Consider the following 22,577-nt stretch of genomic DNA (forward strand, 5'->3'; position numbering starts at 1 on the left):
GAAGAAATATAACTTCCAACCTGCTAGATGTCAGATGTGCCGAGTTTGTGCCCCAAATATCAAAGAATGAATTCCAAAGGACAAAGGAGGTTAAAAGTAGGAAAGGTTTATTGAAAGCTCCTGAGAGATAGGAGGGGTCCTGAAAGTGGGTTGACACAGAAGCCACTTCTCCAAGAATGTTTTATAGAGCAAAATCATACGCTGAGTACAACGTGGGTCAAACTATAATCAACCTATAAGATTACAAGTATAGCCGCTTAGCTAACATTGATCCAATAGGGAAGCGAGGCACATAGCGAAGTTATATGGTGATCGTCATTAACTTCACCCTATCTGTAACTTCTAACACAGGAAAAACAAAACCATTTTTGGGAAGGGATGGGTCCAGATGTTCTGGTCACCTACCTGGATGTCTGGTGCTTGTCTGGACCTACTGGACCCGATGGTGCCAATTACAGTATAATTCTCAGGCTGGTATTTATCCCATAGGGAGGCATGCAGGCCTGGCCTACTTGAGGTTCGCCTCCAGCGAACAGTTTTGATGTGTTCTCATCTTCTGCACTGACCCCCTCGATGGACCACCCCTATCTGACTATCTTAATAATTTCTATCTAACTTAACTGTCTATAATAACATCTGCTGGTAATTCTAGCACTTGGGAGGCTGAGGCAGGAAGACCTCAAAGTCAAGGCCAGCCTGGGCTACATAATGAGTTCAAGACCAGCCCGAACTATATATCTAGACCCTGTAGCAACACACACACACACACACACACACACACACACACACACACACACACACACACAGAGCATAGAGGATTTGTGACTAAAATCCAGATAGGGTATCGGGGATTGAACCCAGGGGTGCTCTGCCACTGTGCTGCTCCCCTGACCCTTTTCATTTTATAAATTGAGCCAAGATCTCCCTAAGTTGCCAAGGCTGGCCTGGAATTTGTGATCTTTTTGCCTCATCCTCCCATGCCCACCATGCCCAGCTGGTAATACTGTATTTCTTTTTTTTTTTAATATGATACAGCACTTGTCTACCATGTGTGAGGCCCTGGGTTCAATCCCTACCACTGCACTTATTTTTAATAAGTAAATAACAGATTAAGCACCATTAGATTTAGACCAAGACCCCCACTCGGGCAGAAGCATGAGTCTGAATACTCCAGGCCCCGAGGCAAATAATTCACCTGGAGTAGTAGCTTACTGTGCTTCTCAAGGGTTCTGCAGAGGTCTGTAGTATGCCAGGAAACCACAGGGAAAGTCATTCCAAATCATTTTGGACCACTAACTGAGTTTACAGTCATGGAGACCGACAGGAAGACTCAGCTCCTGGGCTCATGGCTGACCAGACTGATGCCAGGTGGACAGCTAGGACCTCTTCTATGCAGGAGCAGCCTGGACCTGGCCCTGTTCCAGCTCCCAGAACAGAAAGGGGGCTGCTCTCACCCTAGGAGACATGCAACTGGGTTTTATCTGCCCCAGCATTCCCATCCCATCCAGAAGCCCATGTTGCTCTGGCCTGGCAGTGCGGGCCTTTATCTGGTCTGTTTCCTCCGGAGAACGCCAGTCTCGGAGCAAGAGGACGTGGCTGTCTCTTCCCATGGCAGCCTCACTCTTCTTCCTTCTGTTTCTCTGTGGCCCTTCTCAGGCTGCTGTAGGTAAGGAGCAGCAGGTGGGAGATTCTTCAGCTGTTTGCAAGGTTGGGAGGGATGCTGGTCTTGTTCTCTAGGGGCCTGGAGAAGGGAGCTGACTCAGACTTACCCTTCTGACCTGTCCCTGCTTCTGGTTCCAGGGAAGACCCAGGGGCAGTGAGGGTCAGGACTGTGTAGAATTTCCTTTAGAAAATCAACAAATGAGTAAATGTATGAAGAAACGGGGCATTTGGCAACTATTTCAGCTTTTACCCTCACGCACTTAGATCCTCTCACTGGCCTGAAAAGAGGGAAGGAAAATCCTCAGACTCCACTTCTCTTGCTTTGGTAGCTGTCACTTGCAAAATTTGCTCACGAGCCAGGCCAGTGCTCGGGGGCCCCAGAGGAGCAGGAAGCCAGGGTTAGAGGTCAAGTGGGGGCTTTTTGACGTGACAGAGGTCTCTGGCCTCATAGCACCCTCTCCCCACAGACCATCTCCCTGTCTATGTGGCCTTAGGGGAGGCGATGGAGCTACCATGTCCCTTACCACGTGTCCTACGTGGGGACGAATTCCTGTCTTGGTTCCACAGCCCTGCAGCAGGCACCTCCACCACCCAGCTGGCCCAAGTCCAAGTGGCCGCAACAGTCCCACACTTTGGGCAAACCAGAAGGGACCCCAGGCTCAAACTCCTGGGCAACTATTCCCTGTGGCTGGCGGAGTCTGAGGATGCAGACGCCGGGCGGTACTGGTGCACTGTGCTGGGTCAGCACTTAGAGTACCAGAACTGGAGGGTGTATGATGTCTCCGTGATGAGAGGTGAGCTGGGGTGTGGATGGAGGTCAGGGGCCGCTGGGACTGGGGAAGGGCAGGAAAAGAACCAAAGGGTCCTTTGTCCCACAGGATCCCAGTTCTCTGCAAGGGCTGCAGATGGGTCTTCCTGCTCTGTCCTCCGGTGTTCTGCGGTTCCCGCCAGGCGTCTGGACTCCGTGGGCTGGCGGGAGGGGAAGGGCCTTGTCCGAGGACGCGCTCAGGCCTTCTGGAATGAGGGCGCGGCGCTGCTCTTGGTGTGTCCTGGCGAGGGGCACCCTGAGCCCAGGGGCCGGAGACCAAGAATCATCCGCTGCCTCATGACTCAAGACAAAGGCATCAGCTTCAGCCTGCCAGGTAAACTGAGGAAAGAGACTTCCCTCCTGCCGGCTGGGAAGGAGGCCAGGAGAGGAAAACCAAACCGGCTTGGGGCGATTTCTGGAGGAGCAGACTGCTGCTTATGTCGACCGAGTGCACAGCAGAATGGACTTGATTAAGCCGGTTTTCAGATGAAACAAACCAGCAGCCAAGACTATATTTTAGTGAAACGTGCCATTGTTTATAAATAGAGCAATCAATAACTTTTTGTGGAATAACCCATAGCAGAGAGGAAGAGCATAAAATTTATTGCTGAGGGAGTTGTTACTTGAACTAAGGGTATATGCACTGCTGTTACAATGGCCCATGGATAGTGAAGGTGGAAGGAAATAGATATATATATATATAATTGTTCTGCAGTTAAAAAAAAGCCACGAGGCCAGGATTTAGCTCGGTGGTTCCACTGCCTCCCTCACAAGCTCAAGGTCCCGAGTTTGATCCCCAGTACCAAAAAAATAAAAAATAAAAAGGGCTGGGCATGTAGATAAATGTGAAGGCCTTGGGTTGAGTCCTCAGTAGAAAAAAAAAAGCCATATACCAAGAAGATATGCTACTGAGTGTAGAATAACCCACCTACAGGCAGTAAGGAGGAGCAGATGGGCAGTGACTGAGTGTGTTGCCCTCTACATCCTCACACTAAACACAGTGCCTGGCGTGTGGTGAGAGAGACCAAGCAATGTTGAGAGAGTGAATGAATGGAGGAATAAGTACATGGAAAGCACTTTCTTTTTCTTTTTCTTTTTCTTTTTGGTACCAGGAATCAAACTCAGGACCTTGTGTTTGGGAGGCAGGTGTGGGCACCATTGCTCTAAATCCCCAGCCCCAGCACTTTATTTTTCTTGGGATGGTGAATTACTACTGAGGCAGCCATGGCTGGAGGTGTCTGGAGTTAGCGGTCCATGTGTGGGTGGACAGCACTGCCATTCTCTGCTGAGGTTGGCACGTGAGGTCAGGGAGAATCCTGGAAAGGAGCAAAGAGGAGAGGTGGGTACTGGGGGGCAGGGAAGTTCGTAAGTCTTCTGTAGGAAGAACCCACTAGACTGGGGAGCCTCCCTTTGGGGCACAGGGACAGGCTCCCCACTGCTTCCCTCCCTGTCCCTCTGTCTTACTCTTATTACAGCCTCCGCGGATCCGTCTCCCACTCTCTGTGTCCCTTCCATGGGCTGGGATGTGCCCCGGATCCTGATGCTGCTGCTCACGGTGGGCCAGGGATTCACCATCCTGGCCCTCAGCATCGTGCTCTGGAGGCGGAGGGTCCATGGGGTTCAGGGCCAAGGTGAGACCCTCACTGAAGCTGGTTCTGTCCTGCCCTCTCTAGGTAGGTGCGGGGTGGTCACCCAGCGCTGACTTCCCTTCTGTACATGTATGCCCCTTCTCCCCAGATGCCTCAGTTCCTCAATTCAAACCCGAAATCCAAGTCTACGAGAACATCCACTTGGCGCGTCTCCGGTAAGGAACAAAAGGAGACAGAGGCTAAAATCCCACAGGGCCTCGGGATGCGAGAGGAAACAATGGAGTTGGGTCGGGGATGGGGCCTGGTTCCTGAGGAGCTGGAGAAAAGTTATCCTTAATCTGCTTCCCTGCTTTGCAAACCCCACAGCCCACCTGCCCACAAGACCAGATGACCTTGGCAACATCTGCTGCTGGAAAGTGTGACCTGCTGTCTCCCTGGCCATCTGCCATAGAGGACGCCCTGAAACCGGGGGTGGGGGGCTGTCTGTCCAGTTGGCCTTCAGCAGCCACCAATGTGTGTGGGGGATGGGGTGGGGACTGCACGAAAGGAGTGGCATTGTTCCATGTCACCTACAAAAAGCTGTGGTCTCCTGTCTTGAAGTGGCCGGTGGGGGGTGGTGCTGAGCGTGAAGTACCATGAAATTGAGGGGAACCTGGGGTAATTGTTGAGGGTAAGAAAGGGTGGGGTGGGCAGGGAAGAGACAAAGAAACCCAGGTATTTGCACAATAGTAAAGTATCAGTCGAAGGGGGACTGAAGGACATATGGAGGAAACTGAGGAAGAGAGAAGGGAAGAGACTCAAGTCAGAGTAAGAGAAAGGAGATGGACAAAGAGACAGAAAAATAGAAGCACAAGTGGGAGAACTGCAGGACAGAGAAAATGGAAAGGAGCTTCGACAGCCTCCAAACTAAGGCAGACCTTCCTCTGTCCAAGCGGCACCCTCTTAAAGAAGAGATGCTGAGGAACGAGCAATGTAATCAGCCCCAGACTTCCTCAGATGGAAGGGGGGAACTTCGGTGGAGTGGGTGCTTGTGCTTGGCCCCCGCCAGGGCACCCTCCTTATCCAAGGCACACTTGCTTCCTCTTCCTCGAGCTGCGCCACAGTGGCCTCCAGGGTGTGAGCTGCTTATCGCCTGACTCCTGGCGCACCGGCTCCCTGTGCCGAGAGGCCACCCCCTCTCTGGGCAGACTGTCCAGAAGCACCCAGACGGGATTCCCCAGGGTCATCTGTGGGCCCTGGACACATCTGGGCGGGTGGGTGGGGAAGGGCATTGGTGTTCCCAACCTGGTGGCCCCACTCGGGCAGAAGTGAGCTGGACTCTGGGTCACTGCCCATGGGAAGCTCTACCGAGCACTTCAGAGTCTGGGCTCTGGCTTGGAGAAGAGCTTTCTCAGAAATCTCGGCTAAAGCCTTCACACTGCGGTGGCCTAAGCTAAGCTATTGGCAGGAAGGATGGCGTGAATGATACAGTTGGGAAATGAGGGGGTGAGTGGCTCAGGCTCCAGCACTTCAGTCCAGCCCACCAAGCAGCTGCAGCTCATTTTCAGAGAGCACACCTGTACACACACACACACACACACTCTCTCTCTCTCTCTCTCACACTGCAGCAATGCCAGGCTCCCAGATGGCCCTTTTATTAAATCTACTTTTTTTTTTGGTACCAAGGATCGAACTCCAGTCCTTGCATTTGCGCAGCAGGTGGCGAAACCACTGAGCTAAATCCCCGGCCCCTTAAATCTTTTTATAGTTTCCCAAACTGAGTCCCTCCTTCCCGAGTTCCCAGTCTATAAGTTACATCCTTCCTAGCCAGACTCTCCTTGTCACCGTTCCCAGTGCCCCTTTGACTCTCTTGCCAGGAACCTGGGGCTGAGGGGACATCAGCACCAGGCATCTAGAAAAGGCAGAACAAGGGTTTCCTTGGGGGCTGGGCTCTTAGCAGGTAACTGCAGGGGCTGGAGCAGGGCCCATAGGAATCTGTAGGGGCACTGGGCCCAGGGGTCTGAGGTCTTTGTACAAAATCAGGTTCTTGGGCAAATTTCGGGTGTTTGTGCCCATTCCAGGCCCACGATGTCTGTGGAGGAGCCCAGGGTTGAGGGCCGCAGACTCCCATGAGGCTAGCGGAGGAGGTGGCCTGCCCAAGTGAAGCTGGTCACAAGGAGGACCAAGGTGCTGAGCAGAAGGCTAGGGAGCTGCTGGGGCGTGGTGGCCACGTTGCACAAGTCCTGTTCGCAGCACTGATGTCGCAGCATGTAGGAGCGTGACCAGTAGGTGGCATGCCCTGGCAGAGGGCACTGGGCCCTAGGGAGGCAGCCTTTCCGCTCGATGACCTCATTCTGGTCTGTGGGAAAGGAGAAATGGGGCAGTGGGCCAGGAAGGACGGAGGCTGGGCCCAGCAGGAGGGGCCCATCCGGTGGGAGCCTACCTGAGGTGCCCAGGCTGATGCCGCAAGCCTCATCGTCCTGACACTCCGTGGGAACAGGGTAGCAGGGTTTGGCGAAGCTGCAGGTGTAACAGTGGAGCCGGGCCCGGGTAGGGGAAGTGCTGAGACCTGTTGAATAGCAGAGATCATGGCAGGGAGCAAAAGGCGAGAGACAGAGCCCACACGGAAGGACAGAGCTGGGAAGCCATGAAGTGGAGGCAGACGAAGTAGAAAAACAGGCGGAGCAGGCAGGGGAAGTAAAAGAAGAGAGGCAGAGGCACGAGAGATATAGGGATTGACAGAGGCGCACAGACAAACAGACGCCAGGAGAGACTGAGGCACAAAAGCCAGGCGGGTGCAGAGATGGAGGGAGAGGAGGGAAGAAGTTAGGCAGATGGAGCCAGAGGCAGTCAGAAAAGAGGACTTGGCTTTGAGGGGCCTGGTGCAGAAGCGCAAGGGAAGAGAAGTGGAAGATAAGGCACAGAGACAGAGGAGCTCAAAGAGAGAGCTCAAAGGAGGAGACAATGGGTCTCAGGGGCCTTGCAGAGAAAGCTTCTCTGCTTGCACTGAGCCATCGAGCGGGCTGGCCCGTGTCCCCAGGGTCCCCAGCTGTCCCCCTGGCCTTGCCTGCTGCCTGTCCCTTCCAGCCCTCCAGCTCCTCCAGCCCCTGCCCGCTGCCCACCCTTACCCAGGGCCCCGCAGAGGAGCAGGAGGCACAGGAAGATGGTGCAGGTACCCATGGTGGGGTAGAATGTGATCAGCACCAAGACAGAGACTCGCATCTGAGCATGACAGGAGGGAGCAGGAAACAAACACACCTAGGGAGAGGCTCCGGGGGCGGGGCGGAACCGAGCCAGCATTCATTCCGCGGTCTGACTCACAGGCCGGCCCTCCGCTCCTGCACCCCTCTGCTCTGTCTCTCACCCCGTCCTCGCCATGAGGGTCCTCTCCCATCTGCTGTCTGCTGCACGGGGAATTCAGCACCCTCTGCCACTCCTGCACTGTCTGTCGCTTTCCCCTGCCCCCTTCTCCCTCCCTCCACGCCTGTCTCAAGCTGTTCTGGCGCTCTTGGCTCTTGTCTTTGTGGTGTTTTCTCTGCCCCCTCCAGGGTCGGCCTCCCAAACAGCCCTGGCCTGAACCTTCGTGTGGTGTGTGAGTGTGGCAGCAGCTATCCCACCCAGCCGCCCCATACCTCTGCCCATAGAGCCGAGCTGGGGGACACCCCCACCCAGCTTCACATCCCTTTGATCCCCCCAAGCCTCAACATTCCCACCCCATAATTAGCCTCCTTGGAGGGGAGAATTAATCAGGAGCAGGGCCTGGCCAGATGGATGTTTCTGCTTAGGAGAGTCAGAGTAGCAAGGAAGAAATAGGCAGGATTAGGCACAAAGTGAGGCAGGGTATGCAAGACAGGGTTCACTCGAGAGGCTGGGGACAGGACTGGGAGTGCAGCTCCATGGCAGAGCGCTTGCCTAGCATCTGCGAGGCCCTAGGATCCATTCACAGCGTCACACACAAAAAGCACCTTCCTTACCCGAGGAGTCAGACTGAAAGGGCAGGGAGAGACAGGTGTTCACCAAGCAGCAGTTCTCAAAATTTTATCTCAGTCTCTCTCTCGCTCTCTCTTCTTTTCTTTACCAGTACTGAAGATTAAATCCAGAGTCTCTCGCACAAACTAGGCAAGTGCTCAAACACTGAACTAAACCCTAAGCCTTTTAAACACTTCGTTTTGAGGCAGGGACTTGCTGTACTGCCAGGCTGGCCTCTGACTTGAGATCCTTCTGGATCAGCTTCCTGCGTGGCTGGGGTTATACAAGCGTGCACCACCACACCCAGCTTTCTTTACCCTTAAAAATTACTGAAGGCCCCAAAGAGCTTTCCTTCGTGTGGGTTCTGTCAGTATTTACTGTATTAGAAATTAAAACAGGACATTTTAGATAGGCATTTTTTTTTTTTTGTACCGGGGATCGAACTCGGGTCCTTGAGCTTGCGCGGCAGGCGGTGAAACCACTGAGCTAAATCCCCGGCCCTAGATGGGCATTGATTGATTCATTTAACAAATAAAAACTAACCCTATTACACGTCAATGAAACAAAGTTCTGTGGAAAGTAACTATTAGCTCCGAACAGCTCAGTGAGAAGAGTGCTATTGCTTTTCATTTTTGCCAAGCTATTTAATTTTAGACTTCGTAGAAGATGCTGGGTGTCCAATCCACTTCAGTTTGTTGTTCTGGCTGAAGTATATGAAGAAAATCCAACTCGCGAAAACGCGGCCTGGGAAGAGGAGCAGTGAGGGAGTCGGACAGGCTGAGCCCGCTGAGGCTGCCAGGGAGGCGATGGGCTGCAGAGATGCCAGAGCATCCGCCGAGCCCCGCCCTGGCCCCGCTGGGGCCCGGGGCCTCCCGGGGGCGCCTCTGCACCTTTTATGGGCCCATAAAGCGCGGGCCAGGGGGATATAAGGCTGGCGGAGCAGGGCCGGAGGGGGGTGGGCGGGAGGGACAGCGCTGCAGGCAGAGCGACGACGCGATGAGCCCCCGGGTTGGCGCGATGCTGCTCTGCACCCTGCTGGGCGCCGCCTTGGGTAAGAGGCGCCACTGTGCTCGGCCTGTCCCAGCCCTCCGCCTGCGGCCCGGCCCGGCCCGGCCCAGCGCCCGCCTCTTGTCTCCCCAGGAAGCCGTCTGCGGTGCTACGACTGCGGGGGCGGCCCGGGCGGCTGCGCCGAGGCCGTGACCACCTGCGGCGAGGGCGAGCGCAAGCCCCAGGCCAGCCTGGTGCAGATCAGGCTGCCCGGAAACCGTGAGTCTCCTTCCTCCCTCCCCTCAGCCCTTCCCTGCCTCCAGCCTCCACTTGCATCCCTCCGGCCTCCAGAACCTTTCCGGGCTCAGTCTGGCTCTGGGCAGACGGTGCGGCTGTGGCAGCGAGCGCCCTGGGCCCATCTGGCTCCTGGCACCGAGCACCCTGTCTTTGTGTCGCAACCCCCTCCTCTGCGCTCCAGAAGGGACCTTGCAGGCTTGTTCACTCACAGAAAAAGCCCCATGCTGCAGGCCCAGGCCAAAATGTTAAACCACGCTCCAACTTTCAAGTATTGGCCAAGAACCAGGGAAGTATACTTGTGTATGTGTGTGGTGTTTTGTTTTGTTCTGCTTTTTGGTTTTTTGAGACAGGGTCTTGATGTGTAGCCCAGGCTGGCCTTGAACTCATGGTGACCCTCCTGCCTCAGCCTCTAAATGCCTCCAAGTGCTGGGATTACAGGCCTGGGGCACCATGCCCAGCTTGTGTGTGTGTTTTTAAATTTTGAAATCATTTTGGATTGACAGAAAAGTTGTAAAAGTGGTGCAGAGTATGTACTTCACCCAGCTTCACTGAGTGCTAACATCTCACACAGCTGAAGAACAAGTCTGAAAATCAGAAAACAACGTAGGTGTAATATTGCCAGCTGATCGAGGCGGTGTGGGTTGTCTTTTTCTCTTGTGACCTTGACACATTTATGTGTTTAGTATTTATTTATTTCTTTTTTGGTACTGGGGATTGAACTCAGGACCTTGCACTTTCGAGGCAGGCAGCAGCACCACTGAGCTAAATCCCTGGCCAGTATTTATTTTTGACAGTACTGAGGATTGAACCCAACCCTTTGCACTGAGCTACAGCCTCAGTTCTTTTTTAATTTTTGAGATAAGTTCTCTCTAAGTTGCTAAATTGCCCAGGCTGGGCTCTAACTTGAAATCCCCTGCTTTAGCCTCCCAGAGTTCTGGGATTACAGACCCACACCACCACGTCCAGCTGAGCTTGACGCTTTTGCAGAATCCAGATAGGTTATTTCATATTTAAAAAATTTTTTAATTTACTTTTATGATAGGCTATTTTGTAGACTGCTCCTCTGTGTAGATCTAGCTGCTGTTTTCACATGGTGAGCCTGAGGCTGAGTGTTTTAGGCAGCAGCACCACCCTCGCCTCATTCTCTCTCAACCCCAGTGACCTTGAGACAGCACCAGCCAGCCTGTGTGGGCATCCATCGCTGCAATCAAGTGGAAATGGAGTCGGTGGGCGACATGACTTACACAGTCCACAGGGACTGCTGCATCGGAGACCTGTGCAACAGCGCCGTGTCGAGCACCCTGGCCCCTGCATGCGTCTTGGCTGCAGCAGTCACCACCCTGACCTGGCTTTTGCCAGGACTGTGGAGCGGGTAGTGGGCTCAGGGGTAGGGAAGGGAGCAAGGGAGTGAAGGAGCAGGCAAGCTCTGAGCATCTAAGATGTGCAGATGAGCATTCCTCTGTGAGCCATTAAAATCTATCGACTCTTTTGCAGCTGACTGGAAAATTCCATCTGTCTCTTATTGATGGGAAGCTAAAGGGGCAATATGGGGCACCCAGCTTCTAGTTTGGGGGCTCCCAGTCCATCCGTGGACTGTTACAATGGTACACTCAAACAAGACCCCCAAGGATGATGACGCATCGACACCAGGAACGCGTTGCTAGGGAGACGCTTCCTTAGCAACAAGGGTGGCTGGGGAACAGGCTCTGGGCTGAGTGGGGGTCACCAGGCTCCCATAAGCCCCGCTGTCTGTATTTGTTCCCTTTTCACCCCGTTTGCAACTTGGCTCTTGATAGGACTATTTCAAGCTGAGAAAGGAAATGGAAGTCCCGTGATAGGGGAGTTGCCTGGATACCCTAGTCAGTAAGCAGCCCGGGTGTGGCCTCAGAGTCCCACCTGAGGGACTGAGGAAAGCAGGGCCCAGACCTGTGCACTTCTAGACTTTCTGGGGAGCCTCAAGCCAGGCTGTACCTCCTGCCTGGCAGGACACCAGGGGCGTGGCTCAGTTTAGGCTAAGAGTTGTTGCTCCAGACACTGGGCCAGTGTGCCACCCCCAGACCCTGGAAGGGAGGATGGAGGCCTGAAAAACCTGTTCCTCCTCTGCCCAAAGCAGCCTCCCTGAGAAACACCCCTGAGGGTTGTTGGGAGGACAGGAGGAGCAGGGTACTGTTGAGAAGGGGTCTGACATTTAGGTCTCCTCGTGAGAAACACAGTTTATTAGACACACATTTATTCCTCAAAATGGAAAGGAGTCGATGGTTTGGGGAGTCAGCCCCGGGCAGAGAGGTCACTAGGTCCTTCCTGGGAACTTGTGGTGGGGATGGGATGGAAGCCCCCGATCCCAATCCCTCCCCAGTGAGGGTATAGTACAATGTGGGAGACAAAGTGGGGAGCCCTTCAGAGGCCAGTGGAGGATCCAGAGTGGCCTAGAGGGCCATGAGAGAGGACTCGGGAAAACCAGAGCGCAGGGAGGCCGCTCTGAGCACTGTCTCTTGAGAAGGACTTGGCACACGCTCTTCACAGGAAGGGGAGCCGGGGAGAGGCTGCTCTGGGAGGCCAGGGCCGCGGGGAGGCAGGGGGAGAGCTCAGGCCAAGGCGAGGGAGGGGCAGTTGGGCAGCGAGCCTCAGTGCAGCAGCCAGAGGCCCAGGCCGGCCAGGGAGGTGAGGAACAGGGGGGCCAGGGCGGGAGTGGGCCGGGGGGCAGGGCTGTTGCAGCTGTCCTTGTTGCAGCAGGTGGTGTTGTAGTTCAGGCCCAGCTTGTGGTTGGTTTTATTGAACTCCTCCCGACAGGGCTCCTCTGGTGTGCCACAGCGGAGGTTGGAAAACACCCACATCTTCCCTAGGGGAGGCAGCGCCAGGGAGGTCGGCCAGGCCAGGAGGGCAGCTGGCTCCATACCCGGCTCCTCCTCCTTCCCACTCTGCCGGGCCCTGCCCTCTCTGTCTAATTGTCCTCCACAGCTCCTCATCCCCAGCCTAGTCCGGGTTCTGGCACCTGCTGGCCTTGAGCCAGCTGCAGCTACATTACCGCCCCTCCCCTCCCCTCCCCTCTTCCCCTTCCCTTCCTCCTCTCTCCTCCCCTCTCCCTCTTCTTCCTTCTTTCCCCTCCCTCCTCTCTCTTTTCTCTCTCACCCATCCAGTCCCCTCCTCCTCCCTCCACCGTCCTCCCCTCTCCTCCTCTCTTCTCCCCCCCCCCCCACTGGGGAAGGAACTCAGGGCCTTGGCCGTGCCAGACAAGCACTGTACCACTGAGCTCTCTCCCTGGCCCTGTAATCTCTTTTTGAGGGTACTTCCTCAGTATAACATTAGCACTCATTGGTTACTGTGAATGTTGGAACAGTGCCTCTGTGAGCTGAGTGTGATACCTCATGACCCTAGGACCTGGAAGGCTGAGGCAGGAGGATCAAAAGTTTGAGGCCAGGGCCAGGGATTTAGCTCAGTGGTTCCGCTGCCTGCCTCGCAAGCGGAAGGACCCAAGTTCAGTCCCCAGTACCAAAAAAAAAAAAAAAAGAAAGAAAAAGAAAAAAAGAAAGAAATTAACATTGTTGGGGCTGGGGATTTAGCTCAGTGGTTCTGGCGCCCGCCTTGCAAGTGCAAGGTCCTGAGTTCAATCCCCGGTACCAAAAATAGTTTGAGGCCAGCCTGAGCTACATAGTGAGATCCTGTCTCAAAAAACCAACACCAGGGCTGGGGATTTAGCTCAGTGGTTTCGCCGCCTGCCTTGCAAGTGCAAGGTCCTGAGTTCAATCTCTGGTACCAAAAAAAAAAAACCCAACAAAAAACCAACACCAAATCAAACAAAAACCAATGCCTTTAACGGTGTAGGTCAGTGCTTGACACAGTCATCTCTGCCCAAGTGTTACCACTGCTGGGATTCTCGGCCCTTTCCGGCTCTGCCCGACATCGTCTCCCACCTGCCCTCCCCCAGCCAAGGCAGGGCATGTTACCGAGGTACACGTTTGTGGTCAAGCACTGTTGTCCTGGCTCCAGGCGACAGGACTGCCGGTCCACACAGCCCAGCACAGGGACCTTGTAGCAGGAGTGACAGCGAATGTCAGCTGGGGAGACACAAGTCAGGGGGACAGGGTGAAGCGGCGGGGTGTCTGAGCCACTGGGCAGGGGTGGAGGGGAGCCATCAGCACCGAGGAGGCCTCGGACCTGTTTGGTCTGTGGAGAAGACAGGTGAGTGATACTGGGGGAGTGGATGGTGGGCGGAGGTGGAGCTGCGCTTCGTGCCAGGCCCACACCCTAAACATCTTGTCCCACTGCACCCATCTGGGATGAGTCAAGAGGAACACAGCCACCAACAAAAACACGGGCTTCTGAGACCTAGGACACAAAGAAACCATGAGGAAGGAATGAAGAAGGTGGAGAAGAGAACAGAGACTGAAACAGGAAGAAATGTGAAAACTAGAACCATGGGGTGACAGTGCTTTCAGCCATCAGAGATGGCTTGGAACTTGAGGCTGCATGAAAGCCACCTGTGAGCACCTTTGGTGACTTACCCTTCACCTCCCGGACTGCCCAGACTGCAGGGAGAGGAACAGTCCTGGGCGGAATTCTCTGCCTCGGCTCTGGGCAGCAGCAGTAACACCCAGGAGAGAGAGCATGTTTCTGTCTTAGCACCTCATCAAAATGGGTGGGTGCAGAAGGTGGCACCCCAGGGCTCCTGCTGCAGCTAATCCAAGGTTTGGGTGTGGGAGGTTTGGTGAAGGAGGGGTCTGCCCAAGGGTGGAGGGCCAGGTGCAGTTGGGGATCCCAGAGATGGTCACTGGAACCACACAGAAAGCTTGCGTCGCCAATAGAGATGAGAGTCTGCAGCCCAGGAAGAAGGGACAGGTTGGGAAGGGCCACTGCTGAGCACCTAATCCCTCGTGGAGTCCACACACAGGGAGACCGGGGTCCACACAGAGCCTGGGTCTGGCTGCCCTGGTCTGAGAGGAATCCTGCTGAGGGCAGAAGGTAAAAGAGGAAGATGGATGCAACTGGATACTGGAGTGGGGTTGCCCTGGGATCCAGACACCAGAGTTTCCAAGCAGGGGGCACCTTGGAGTGGGAAACAAGACTGAGAGCCAGGGCAGGTGAGAAGAGTAAGTCTTTTCGGGGCTGAGGAGGAAAGTGGTGATGAGCCTGGGTCCTTGGGGAATGGACGAAGGGGCCTGTCCCCGAGGGAGGGTCTGGTCCAGGAGCAGAGGCCAGATGAGTGGGTGGTGAGGGGTGTTTGGGATCCTGAATGGCAGGCAGAGGAGGAGGCAGACGAGGACATGGTCCTAGCTGATGACACAGGCCTCGGGCCCCAGAGACTCACCTGTGGCCCAGCAGAAGAGAGCAGACAAGGTGAGCAGCAGCAGGGCTCTCATAGTGCCGTCCTGAGAAGGGCAGTGGCCGCAACAGCTCACGAGGTAGGCTTTCAGGGACCTGCCTCTGGGAGTTGAGCACCTTTTTGGAATTTATAAAGCCAAAGGCCCCTCCCTTCTCCGTCTCTGCGGGCACCTCCCTCCTTTCACACAAAGCTGACCAGAGGCCTAGACCAGGCGTGGGGAGGGGCGGACCTGGCGGCTTGGGGCGGAGGATGGGAGCGCGGGTGGGCGGGTGCGTGCTGCCCTCGGCCGGCTCCATCTTGCGTCTTGCTTTCAGTGCCGAGAGCGCCCACCACCCAGTTCTCTACCGGGGCATCACCAGAGGGCCTCTGCGGCTCACAATGGCCCCTGTGACGGCTTCTGCTGGTGCCTAGGACTCGAGCAGTGGGATGTGGCGAGGTTGCTGCCACGTCTAGGGGCCTGGGGACTACTGGCGGGCGCATGTGGGCAGAAGCTGGGGATGGAAAGGGTGGAGTTAACATCAGTTCACTTGGCCTTCCCAACTCCCGGCTCCACCACCACGGGATGAAGGATTTGTGACCTTACGAGGGCCTCTGCCGTCAGGGCAGGAGGGGGCGGGACCAGGGCTGTGAATCCAGCTGGGCCAAGCACGTGGGAGGTGCGTCTCAGCCCCCCACGGCTCTGGGACCTCATCTGATCCACCTGGGTGGGGCAAAGCTGGCAGGGAGGGGCAGCGTGGGCACAGAGGTGAGGTAGGAGCTAAAATAAGAACAGAAGTAGTGACAATGAGGACAAGCAGCCTGGCAGTGTTCCTGGAATCAGCCACTGTTTAGGCGCTTCGTGTGTGTTTTGTTTAGTTCTCACAATGGGCTATGAAATAGGTGCTTTTGTCGCTGTTTTTCAGGTAAGCAAACAGGGAGAGGCTCTTGCCCACATGGCACAGCAGGTAGGTGGCACAGTCAGGATTTGAACTCAGCTGGGAGCCAGGATTCCTGAGGCTCCCAGGTGGAGGAGTTAGGCAGGCAAACGGCTGGCGCTGAAGGGCTTATGAGTTTGCCAGTTTCCCGAAGGGATGGAGCTGCTGCCCCCACACCGCTCTTATCAGAGCCCCAGGCAGCGGTCGGCCCCTTCCTCCAGCCCCTCCGCTGATTCACTGCGGCCTCTCCCACCACATCCCAGTCATGGCCCTGGCCCTGCGGCTGCTGGCTCTGCTGCTCTCCAGGGCCGGCGGGGACCCGGGGGGTAAGCGGCCCGGGACAGTGGTGACACCCAAAGACTGAGCTGAGCGGGAGGGCGCTTGGGAGTGGGGCGAGGAAACCCAGCGGCGGGGCGCACAGGACAGGGAGGGTGCTGCGGGGTCCTCTCGCCCCTGGACCTGCTCTAACTGCCCCACCCTCCGGCGCCTTCCCCAGCGTCGCTGCTCGGCCGCCCTGGGGACCGGGTGAACCTCTCCTGCGTCGGGGTCTCACACCCCATCCGCTGGGCCTGGGCGCCCAGCTTCCCCGCCTGCCAAGGCCTTTCCAAAGGACGCCGCCCGATCCTCTGGGCCTCGACCGGCGAGATCCCCACTGTGCCGCCCCCCCTGCCCTTCGCCGGCCGCCTGCGTTCCCTGGACCCTGGGGTCCGCCGGCTGGAGCTGCTCGTGAGCGCGGGGGACTCGGGGAACTTTATCTGCAAGGGCCCCCAAGAAGAAGAGAGCCGCACGCTGCTCCACGTGCTGGGGGACAGGGCCGATTGCAGGGCCCCCGGGCCCGCCCGCGGTAGGTGGAGGCCGGAGCCTCAGGGCGTCCGTCGGGCACGCGCGCTGGGCCGGAGAGAGCTCGGTCGGAGCCTGACCCTGACCGGCATCCCTCTCGCCTCGCTCCCCCAGGGTCGGGGTACCCCCAGGTCTTAATCCCTCTGCTGGGCGCCGGGCTGGCGCTGGGACTGGGAGCGCTAGGCGTGGTCTGGTGGTTGCGCAGGTGAGCGGGGGCGTGGCGTCGTTCGACGGGGCGGGGCTTGCTTGGTGGGCGTGTCCTGGCTTGTGGGGCGTGTCCTGCTTTTGGTGGGCGTGGTCTCCGATTGGTCTTGGAGAAGGGCAGAGGTCAGCCCTTGAGAGCGAGGTCCTAGGATGCTGTGTGAAGCCCTTGCAGAGGGAATGGAGCTAGAAGTGCAGCAGCATGCGAGCGTGGGCCGGGAGTGTGGGTCAGAGCCCTCCAGCTGTCTTTGGCCGAGGAGAACCAGTGCTACGAGATGGGCGGCTCTGACTCCTGTACTCCCTTTCAGGCGCTCGTCCCCGCCCCCGCTGCCCACACTCGGTAAGACCAACTGTGCCCCATTTCCCCCCCCCGCCACACCTTCCCGCCCTCCGTCCCGTCTGAGCCCTGATGGGAGCGGATAATTGGTCACCTTCTCTCCATCCTTCAGCTCTGTCCCCCCCACATAGCTCCATTTGTGAAAGGAGAGTCCCAGAGGCTGGCAGAGGGGGAGGAGGAGGAGCCCGAGATTCCGGGGGACCTGGACCAGGAGGAGCCGGTAAGGTCTGGGGTCTGGGAAATGGGCTGGACCGAAGCCCTGAGGACAGGGGTCTGGATCCCGAGGGAGTCAGACCACTGAGCCCGTCCTGCCTTGCGCCCTTGCTCCTGCAGAGCCTGCTGTACGCAGATCTGGACTACACGGCCCTCAGGAGGCCCTGCCGGCTGTCCACAGTGGCCCCTGCTGATGCCCCCACTGTCTATGCCGTTGTGGTTTGAAGGGAGCCCTCCCTCCAGACTCGGGGAGTGCTCAGGCTCTCTCCAGGCCACTAGCTCCTCCTCTCTGCCCCACAGCTCCTGCTCCTTCAGTTACTCCCGTCCCTCCCGCAGCTACCCTGATTCCTTCACCACCAGTGTCCTCTCCAAGCCAGACTGAGCCCTGTCTCCCACCTGAGACATCAGTAACTCCTGTGTGTGTTTACCCTGTCTCTTCAGAATCAAGCTTTTTGAACCACCAGGGTACACACCTGCTTTTTCCTTCTCCCCACTGCTCATCTGCTGAAATTGCTACCTCCTCTCCACAAGGTTGCCAGTGATGTCCTAGGCCCCATTTGTTAGCATTCACCTGGGTTGGCTTTGATCATCCCCTTCTTTAAGCTGTTTTACTTGGCTTTCTTTTTCCCTAGCCTCACAGTCTTCCCCACGATTCTAGGTTTGTCCTTTTCTTTTTCCCCTTCACCCCTCTTCAGGAAAACTTCTGTCCACAGCCCATCAGCCCCCATCTTTGCAGGTGACACCCAGAGTCTCTGCTCTAGGCCTTGTATCCGGCTGCCCCAGGCACTTTGCACAAACATGTCAGACCCAGCCCATTGCCATCTCCCGAGTCACTCACGGATCCTCCTCTGCACCTCTTCCGAACAGCCAGTTGCCCAAGCCAGAACCCAGGAGTCATGCAGACCTCCTGTCTCTCCCTCCCACACAGCGAGCCGTGCGCTCATCTTTCCACCCAGTGTCACTGTCATGTCTGCACCGTCTCCATGTCCACCACTGGCATCATGATGTACTTTCCTAATTTCCCAGTTCGCCCTCTCACCCTTTTCTTCCTCTCTGAAGCCAGGTTGATCTTCCTCAAGTACCGACCCGCTCCTGACAGCCCTTCTGTCTGAGCTGCTGTGTTTATCTCCAGCCCCCTTGGCCCTGGGCCCCTGGCTTTTGGTACAAGTCCCACAGCACTCCTCTCCCAGGATCATCTCTGCCACCTCACACCCATGCACCTCGCCCCGGGCCCCAAGCATGCCTTTGCCCTGGATTACTGTTTTTCTTTCTCCCCACTCCCTGCTGGGATAATTCTTCTTTATCAAATGTCATCTTTTGTGGAAAGTTGTTCCTGACCCTTCTTGCCTACTCCTGCATATACTTTGATGCCCTAGGGAGTCTCCTTATTTTCTCAGAGAACAGCCTCGGGTGAATCATTCCATCACAACTTGTATTTCCATTTGTAAGAAATTTTCATGTACTGTGAATTCCCTGACATCAGGAGACTGACCTTTCTCTGATACAACTGCTGATCCTCTCGGTAAACGAGTGAATGAAAATTAATGTCCTTGGAAATATGTTTAGGTGAACTAGTAAACTACCAAGGTCTGAATCATCTGGCATTTAGATAAATTCAGAGAGTGATCCAGCCACATACTCCTTTCTGCTCTGGACATGCTGTCTGTGATACAGATTCCAACTGTCCAGCTGTGTATCTGGGACAGGGTTGGGCAGTGAATGAGTCATTAAGGGCCTAATGAGGGTTTTTTTAAGAGGCCTCCTTCCCAGCACTGTCCCCAACCGCAGGTTTCAGCCCTGTCCCATCCCTACACCCCAGTAAGACATCAGCCACAGCCCAATCTAAAAGGCCAATTCCGTTTTATTGGTTCTGAGAGAGCAAACTCACCCAGTGGCTCCCATCCTTCTCCCCGAACTGTGCCCTCCCTCTACCTTGGGGACCTCTCCCCACTACTCACCATCCTCCATCTAACCCTCCTTCCCCTTCTACTCCCTAGGCTGCCCTACCCCTGGGCAAACAGAACCCCAAGGCCAGGTCCTCAGCTGTGGGGGCGTGTGCTGAGCACCAGGCAGAGGGAGCTGAGCCCGGCGCCAGCCTTCTCCAGTTCTGAGCAGGACACAGGTACCAGAGTGACATCAGAAAGCTTCTGCAATGCCTGCATGGAGAGGGGAGTAAGACCTTGAAACCAGAGCCATGCCCCTCTCAGCCAGCTCATAGCAGCCCCACCCAGACTTGCAGAGAAGGAATCCCTCCCTCCTCCCACAGGGAAAGCCTGAGCCAGTCTCTGGCCTGGAAGTATGATGGGACTCTCGTCCTCCCTCACCTCCTGGCTGTTGGGCAGGTCCCCACCTCCTCGGTGCAGGAGGAAAGAGGGTCCACCAGGCAACCCAGGACGAAGAAAGAGACAGTCAGCAGCTGCGTCATCTGGGAGGGTGAGGGAGGCATAAGGGTGATCAGTCAGCACCGCCATTGCCTGGAAGGGAAGAAAGAGGAAGTGTTCAGGTCTCAGCTTCTTCACAGCTGTCTGTCCACTCTACCACAAACGAGGAGCCCCACTCAGAGCCTGGGACAGAGTGACATCTGTCACACAGTAATGACAGCAAGCCCATAGCACTTATTTTGTGTCAGAGCCTGCTCTAAGTGCTTTCACTACTTTAGCTTGAAGCACATCAGTGACTTTTGCTAATTTCCACTTCCTACTCACATGCAGTTCTTTTCACCTACAATCCACTTCTCCTCTCCTTCTCCCACAGGTTTCTCCTATACATTCCACATGTCATAGCTTCGATGACACCTTTAGGGTTTCTTTCTTTTTGTACCGGGCGAACTCAGGGCCTTGCGCTTTCCAGGCAGGCGCCACCAAGCTACATCTCTGGCCCTACCTTTAGGGTTTCTTGCAACTAGAAGAGCAAATGCATCACCTCCTCTCCCCTGGTCTCCCAGCTCCCTGCCCCACTATGGAGCCCTTTTTTTTTTTTTTTTTGGTACCGGGGAGCGAACTCGGGTCCTTGCGATTGCGCAGCAGGCGGTGAAACCACTGAGCTAAATCCCTGGCCCTGGAGCCCTTTTGTTTTCTCGCGTGTTGTCACACTAGACACACAGCTCAGGGAGGGCAAGTGTGAAGCTAATGCTCCAAGCCTCCCAGCCCCGGGCCACGCCCACGTTCTTAGAGCACGCCCCGCCCCGGCCTCCTCACCCTGACCGCCTTCTGGGCAGCCTCACTGCTGCCGGCCACCACGGTGCGGGGTCCCCCCATGCCGCAGAGGCCGCGCAGGTGGGAGGGGCCCGACACTGGCACAGTGGAGACGGCGAAGTCCTAGAGAGAGCAAGGGGAGGAGTTCAGGGCGCAGAGGGTGAGGGGTGCCCGCCGGCGCAGGTGCGCCCAGCCTCCTCCCCCCAGGGCGTCCCTAGCCTCCCCAGGCTGGTGCCACCCTCACCCGGAACGTGTCCGCCACGATCTCCGCTCCTCGGTGGTTGGTCCACTTGGACAGGCCTACGAAAAACTCCCGGCCTGAGCCGGAGGAGCGGCGGTTAGAGGGTGGGAGTGGGCTGGAAACAGGGCCGAGCCAGCCAGGCTCCCCAACTTCCTGGGACCAGATCCAGGGTGCCGGGCACCACCAGCCTCACCCGTGAAGAGCACGTCGGTGCCATCCAGCGTCGCGTTCTCATCCCCCATCTCCACGATTCGGAGCCCCAAGTCCTGGAGCGCTTTGCGGACTCCGTCAACCTTAGGCAGAGGCAGCACGGCTGACACCCTCTCCCGGCGTCCCCCGAACCCGACACCCAGCTGCTCCCCCGCCCCCCGCGCCCTGGGCCCACCTCGGGTCTGCGCGCCGGGCTCCAGGGCCGCGCGATGAGGGCCGTGTCCCCTTGGACCACGGCCGTGTCGCCGAGCAGCGGCCCCCGCGGCAGGGCCTCCTCAGGAAGCAGTTCCAGCAGCTGCAGTCCCAGCCGCTGTCTCAGTTTCCCTCCCAGCACCCCATGCTCCCTTCGCGCTTTGGCCAGGTCCAGAGCCGGAAGGCCAGCCCCCGCGGCCTCCCCGGACCCCAGGCTCTCGGGGACACCCCGGATCAGGGCGTGGGAGCAGCGACCCAGCCCCTCCCCCGGCGTCCCCATCCCATGCACACAGACGCCCCGCGGTTGCTGACTTCTCGGGATTCTCTTTTTACTTCTCGGGTCTGGAAGAGGAGACAGAAAGGGGCAGCGGAGAGAGATAAGCAGGGAAGGGCGTGGGGTGGTTGGGAGCGCCTGGGTCTCCCTCCCGCTATCTCAGGCGCCCTCCCACCCCGCCCCCCAGGCCTCCCTCCCTCAGAGCCCTCTCCACCCCGCACCCCTGCGTTTTGGTTTTTTAAGAGGAGCCCAAGGAACAAGCCGGGATCCCTAATCTCCAAAACACCTGTTGCCCCTGCTCTGGGTCTTCGCGAGGTCCCGGCCGAGCGCCCCTCTTGGCAGCCGCTAGGATGCGCTCACTCCCCAAAAATGCAGCGGCCCCGCCCCCTTAACCCTCAGCTGCTCGCCGCCGGAGGGACCAGAAGTCCGGCCAGGGACCCACAGGGTTGAGGAGACAGGAGAAAGTGAGGAGGGAGTCAGGCCTGGGGCCGGGAGTCCTGGACGCCCGACGGAGAAAGGGGGGAGGGCTAGGGAGCGAGGAATTAGGGCCTAAGCAGCTAAACGTCCTCTCTCCTCCCTGGCGGGTCACGCTGGCCCTATCGCGACCCGGTACAAACCAGACCGAGTCCCGGAGGACAGGGAGAGGTCTAAAGCAAAACCGGGGGCGGGGAAGCCAGGGGCGCCACTCCTGGCTCCAAGACCCTGCGCCCCCGTCCATCTTGCACCGAAGTCCACCCCGCTGAGCTCCGCACCCGAATGCCAGGTCCCCACTCGGTCGGTCCAGTGAAGGCACAGGCTCAGCACCCCTAAACTACGGTCCAGGGGAGTCCCTCCTCAGACTCACCTCCAGGGGTCACCCCTACTCCAGCTGCACTGTGATCTCGGCGGGGCCCCACCCCCAGAAGGCAGAGTTGGTAGAGGAGTCCTAGTCTTTAAGCCACGGAGACTGGAAGCTCTGCGTTTGAAAGGGGTCCCCAGGTCGGTGAGCTCGAGCACCACGGTGGGGCGGGGGCGCGGCGGCTGCCGGGCATTGTCTAAGCGGGACGGGGCGGGGCCTCCAGGCCACGCCCATTCCGCCCTGGTAGGCCGCGCCCCCTTACCCCCAACGGCAACGCCCCGCGGGCTCAGCCAGGGCCACCCAGATCTGGCTGGCTCTGGCGGGCGGTGGGGCTGCAAATGCGGCATGGACCGCAAGACAGCGATAAAGTGGACTGGCACCGAAAATGGCAGCCTCGCCACAAACACCTACTACTTCGCTGCTGGCCGCTGCCCTGAGCTCAAGATCACCGACTTCCCCTCATTCCTGTCAACCACACTTCAAACCTTCTTTGTGTAAACAGAACACCAGAG

The 22,577-nt window shown here is 57.1% G+C and overlaps 5 protein-coding genes across 15 annotated transcripts; 2 read left to right on the forward strand and 3 right to left on the reverse strand.

Annotated features, from left to right (window-relative positions):
* Positions 1-436: 436 nt before the first annotated feature.
* LOC101705762 (lymphocyte antigen 6 family member G6F) lies at positions 437-10,789 on the forward strand. 4 transcript variants are annotated; one of them, XM_087210362.1, is made up of 6 exons: positions 1,520-1,666; positions 2,130-2,456; positions 2,541-2,804; positions 3,946-4,101; positions 9,148-9,273; positions 10,450-10,789. In XM_087210362.1, exons 1-6 carry the CDS (start codon positions 1,609-1,611, stop codon positions 10,665-10,667), a joined length of 1,149 nt encoding a protein of 382 aa, XP_087066488.1. In that variant the 5' UTR covers positions 1,520-1,608; the 3' UTR covers positions 10,668-10,789. The 4 variants fall into 4 exon arrangements, with proteins under 4 accessions (XP_087066487.1, XP_087066488.1, XP_004847031.3 ...); XM_004846974.3 differs by lacking the exons at positions 9,148-9,273; positions 10,450-10,789 and adding exons at positions 4,208-4,274; positions 4,426-5,247 and having other exon boundaries at positions 1,578-1,666; XM_087210361.1 differs by lacking the exons at positions 9,148-9,273; positions 10,450-10,789 and adding an exon at positions 4,208-4,278 and having other exon boundaries at positions 437-1,666.
* LOC101706118 (lymphocyte antigen 6G6e-like) lies at positions 5,672-7,239 on the reverse strand. The gene is made up of 3 exons (XM_004846975.4): positions 7,167-7,239; positions 6,482-6,607; positions 5,672-6,397 (listed from the first exon to the last, which is right to left on the reverse strand). Exons 1-3 carry the CDS (start codon positions 7,216-7,218, stop codon positions 6,174-6,176), a joined length of 402 nt encoding a protein of 133 aa, XP_004847032.2. The 5' UTR covers positions 7,219-7,239; the 3' UTR covers positions 5,672-6,173.
* Positions 10,790-11,504: 715 nt separating the features above from the next.
* On the reverse strand, positions 11,505-14,736 carry Ly6g6c (lymphocyte antigen 6 family member G6C). The gene is made up of 3 exons (XM_004846969.4): positions 14,597-14,736; positions 13,236-13,346; positions 11,505-12,130 (listed from the first exon to the last, which is right to left on the reverse strand). The coding sequence occupies exons 1-3, from the start codon at positions 14,646-14,648 to the stop codon at positions 11,916-11,918; spliced, it is 378 nt and encodes a 125-aa protein (XP_004847026.1). The 5' UTR covers positions 14,649-14,736; the 3' UTR covers positions 11,505-11,915.
* Positions 14,737-15,426: 690 nt separating this feature from the next.
* On the forward strand, positions 15,427-18,657 carry Mpig6b (megakaryocyte and platelet inhibitory receptor G6b). 4 transcript variants are annotated; one of them, XR_015450959.1, is made up of 7 exons: positions 15,427-15,513; positions 16,107-16,369; positions 16,480-16,570; positions 16,875-16,906; positions 17,035-17,123; positions 17,237-17,581; positions 18,176-18,657. XR_015450959.1 is itself a non-coding variant. In XM_087210367.1 (6 exons), the coding sequence occupies exons 1-6, from the start codon at positions 15,791-15,793 to the stop codon at positions 17,308-17,310; spliced, it is 714 nt and encodes a 237-aa protein (XP_087066493.1). In that variant the 5' UTR covers positions 15,730-15,790; the 3' UTR covers positions 17,311-18,657. The 4 variants fall into 4 exon arrangements, 2 of the variants coding, with proteins under 2 accessions (XP_087066493.1, XP_021115764.1); XR_015450958.1 differs by lacking the exon at positions 15,427-15,513 and adding an exon at positions 15,682-15,851 and having other exon boundaries at positions 16,022-16,369; XM_087210367.1 differs by lacking the exon at positions 15,427-15,513 and adding an exon at positions 15,730-15,851 and having other exon boundaries at positions 16,022-16,369; positions 17,016-17,123; positions 17,237-18,657.
* A 302-nt stretch (positions 18,658-18,959) lies between these two features.
* Ddah2 (DDAH family member 2, ADMA-independent) lies at positions 18,960-22,433 on the reverse strand. 5 transcript variants are annotated; one of them, XM_021260097.2, is made up of 7 exons: positions 22,072-22,433; positions 20,937-21,295; positions 20,745-20,844; positions 20,555-20,628; positions 20,314-20,433; positions 19,441-19,541; positions 18,960-19,272 (listed from the first exon to the last, which is right to left on the reverse strand). In XM_021260097.2, the coding sequence occupies exons 2-7, from the start codon at positions 21,231-21,233 to the stop codon at positions 19,110-19,112; spliced, it is 855 nt and encodes a 284-aa protein (XP_021115756.1). In that variant the 5' UTR covers positions 21,234-21,295; positions 22,072-22,433; the 3' UTR covers positions 18,960-19,109. The 5 variants fall into 5 exon arrangements, with proteins under 5 accessions (XP_021115756.1, XP_004847024.1, XP_087066492.1 ...); XM_004846967.3 differs by having other exon boundaries at positions 19,441-19,590; XM_087210366.1 differs by lacking the exon at positions 22,072-22,433 and adding an exon at positions 21,514-22,031.
* Between the last annotated feature and the right edge of the window lie 144 nt (positions 22,434-22,577).

Source organism: Heterocephalus glaber, unplaced genomic scaffold, assembly GCF_053883595.1.
Source record: "Heterocephalus glaber isolate CG9 unplaced genomic scaffold, H.glaber_assembly_v1.0 deba00001141, whole genome shotgun sequence".
In the NCBI taxonomy this organism is placed as follows: domain Eukaryota; kingdom Metazoa; phylum Chordata; class Mammalia; order Rodentia; family Bathyergidae; genus Heterocephalus; species Heterocephalus glaber.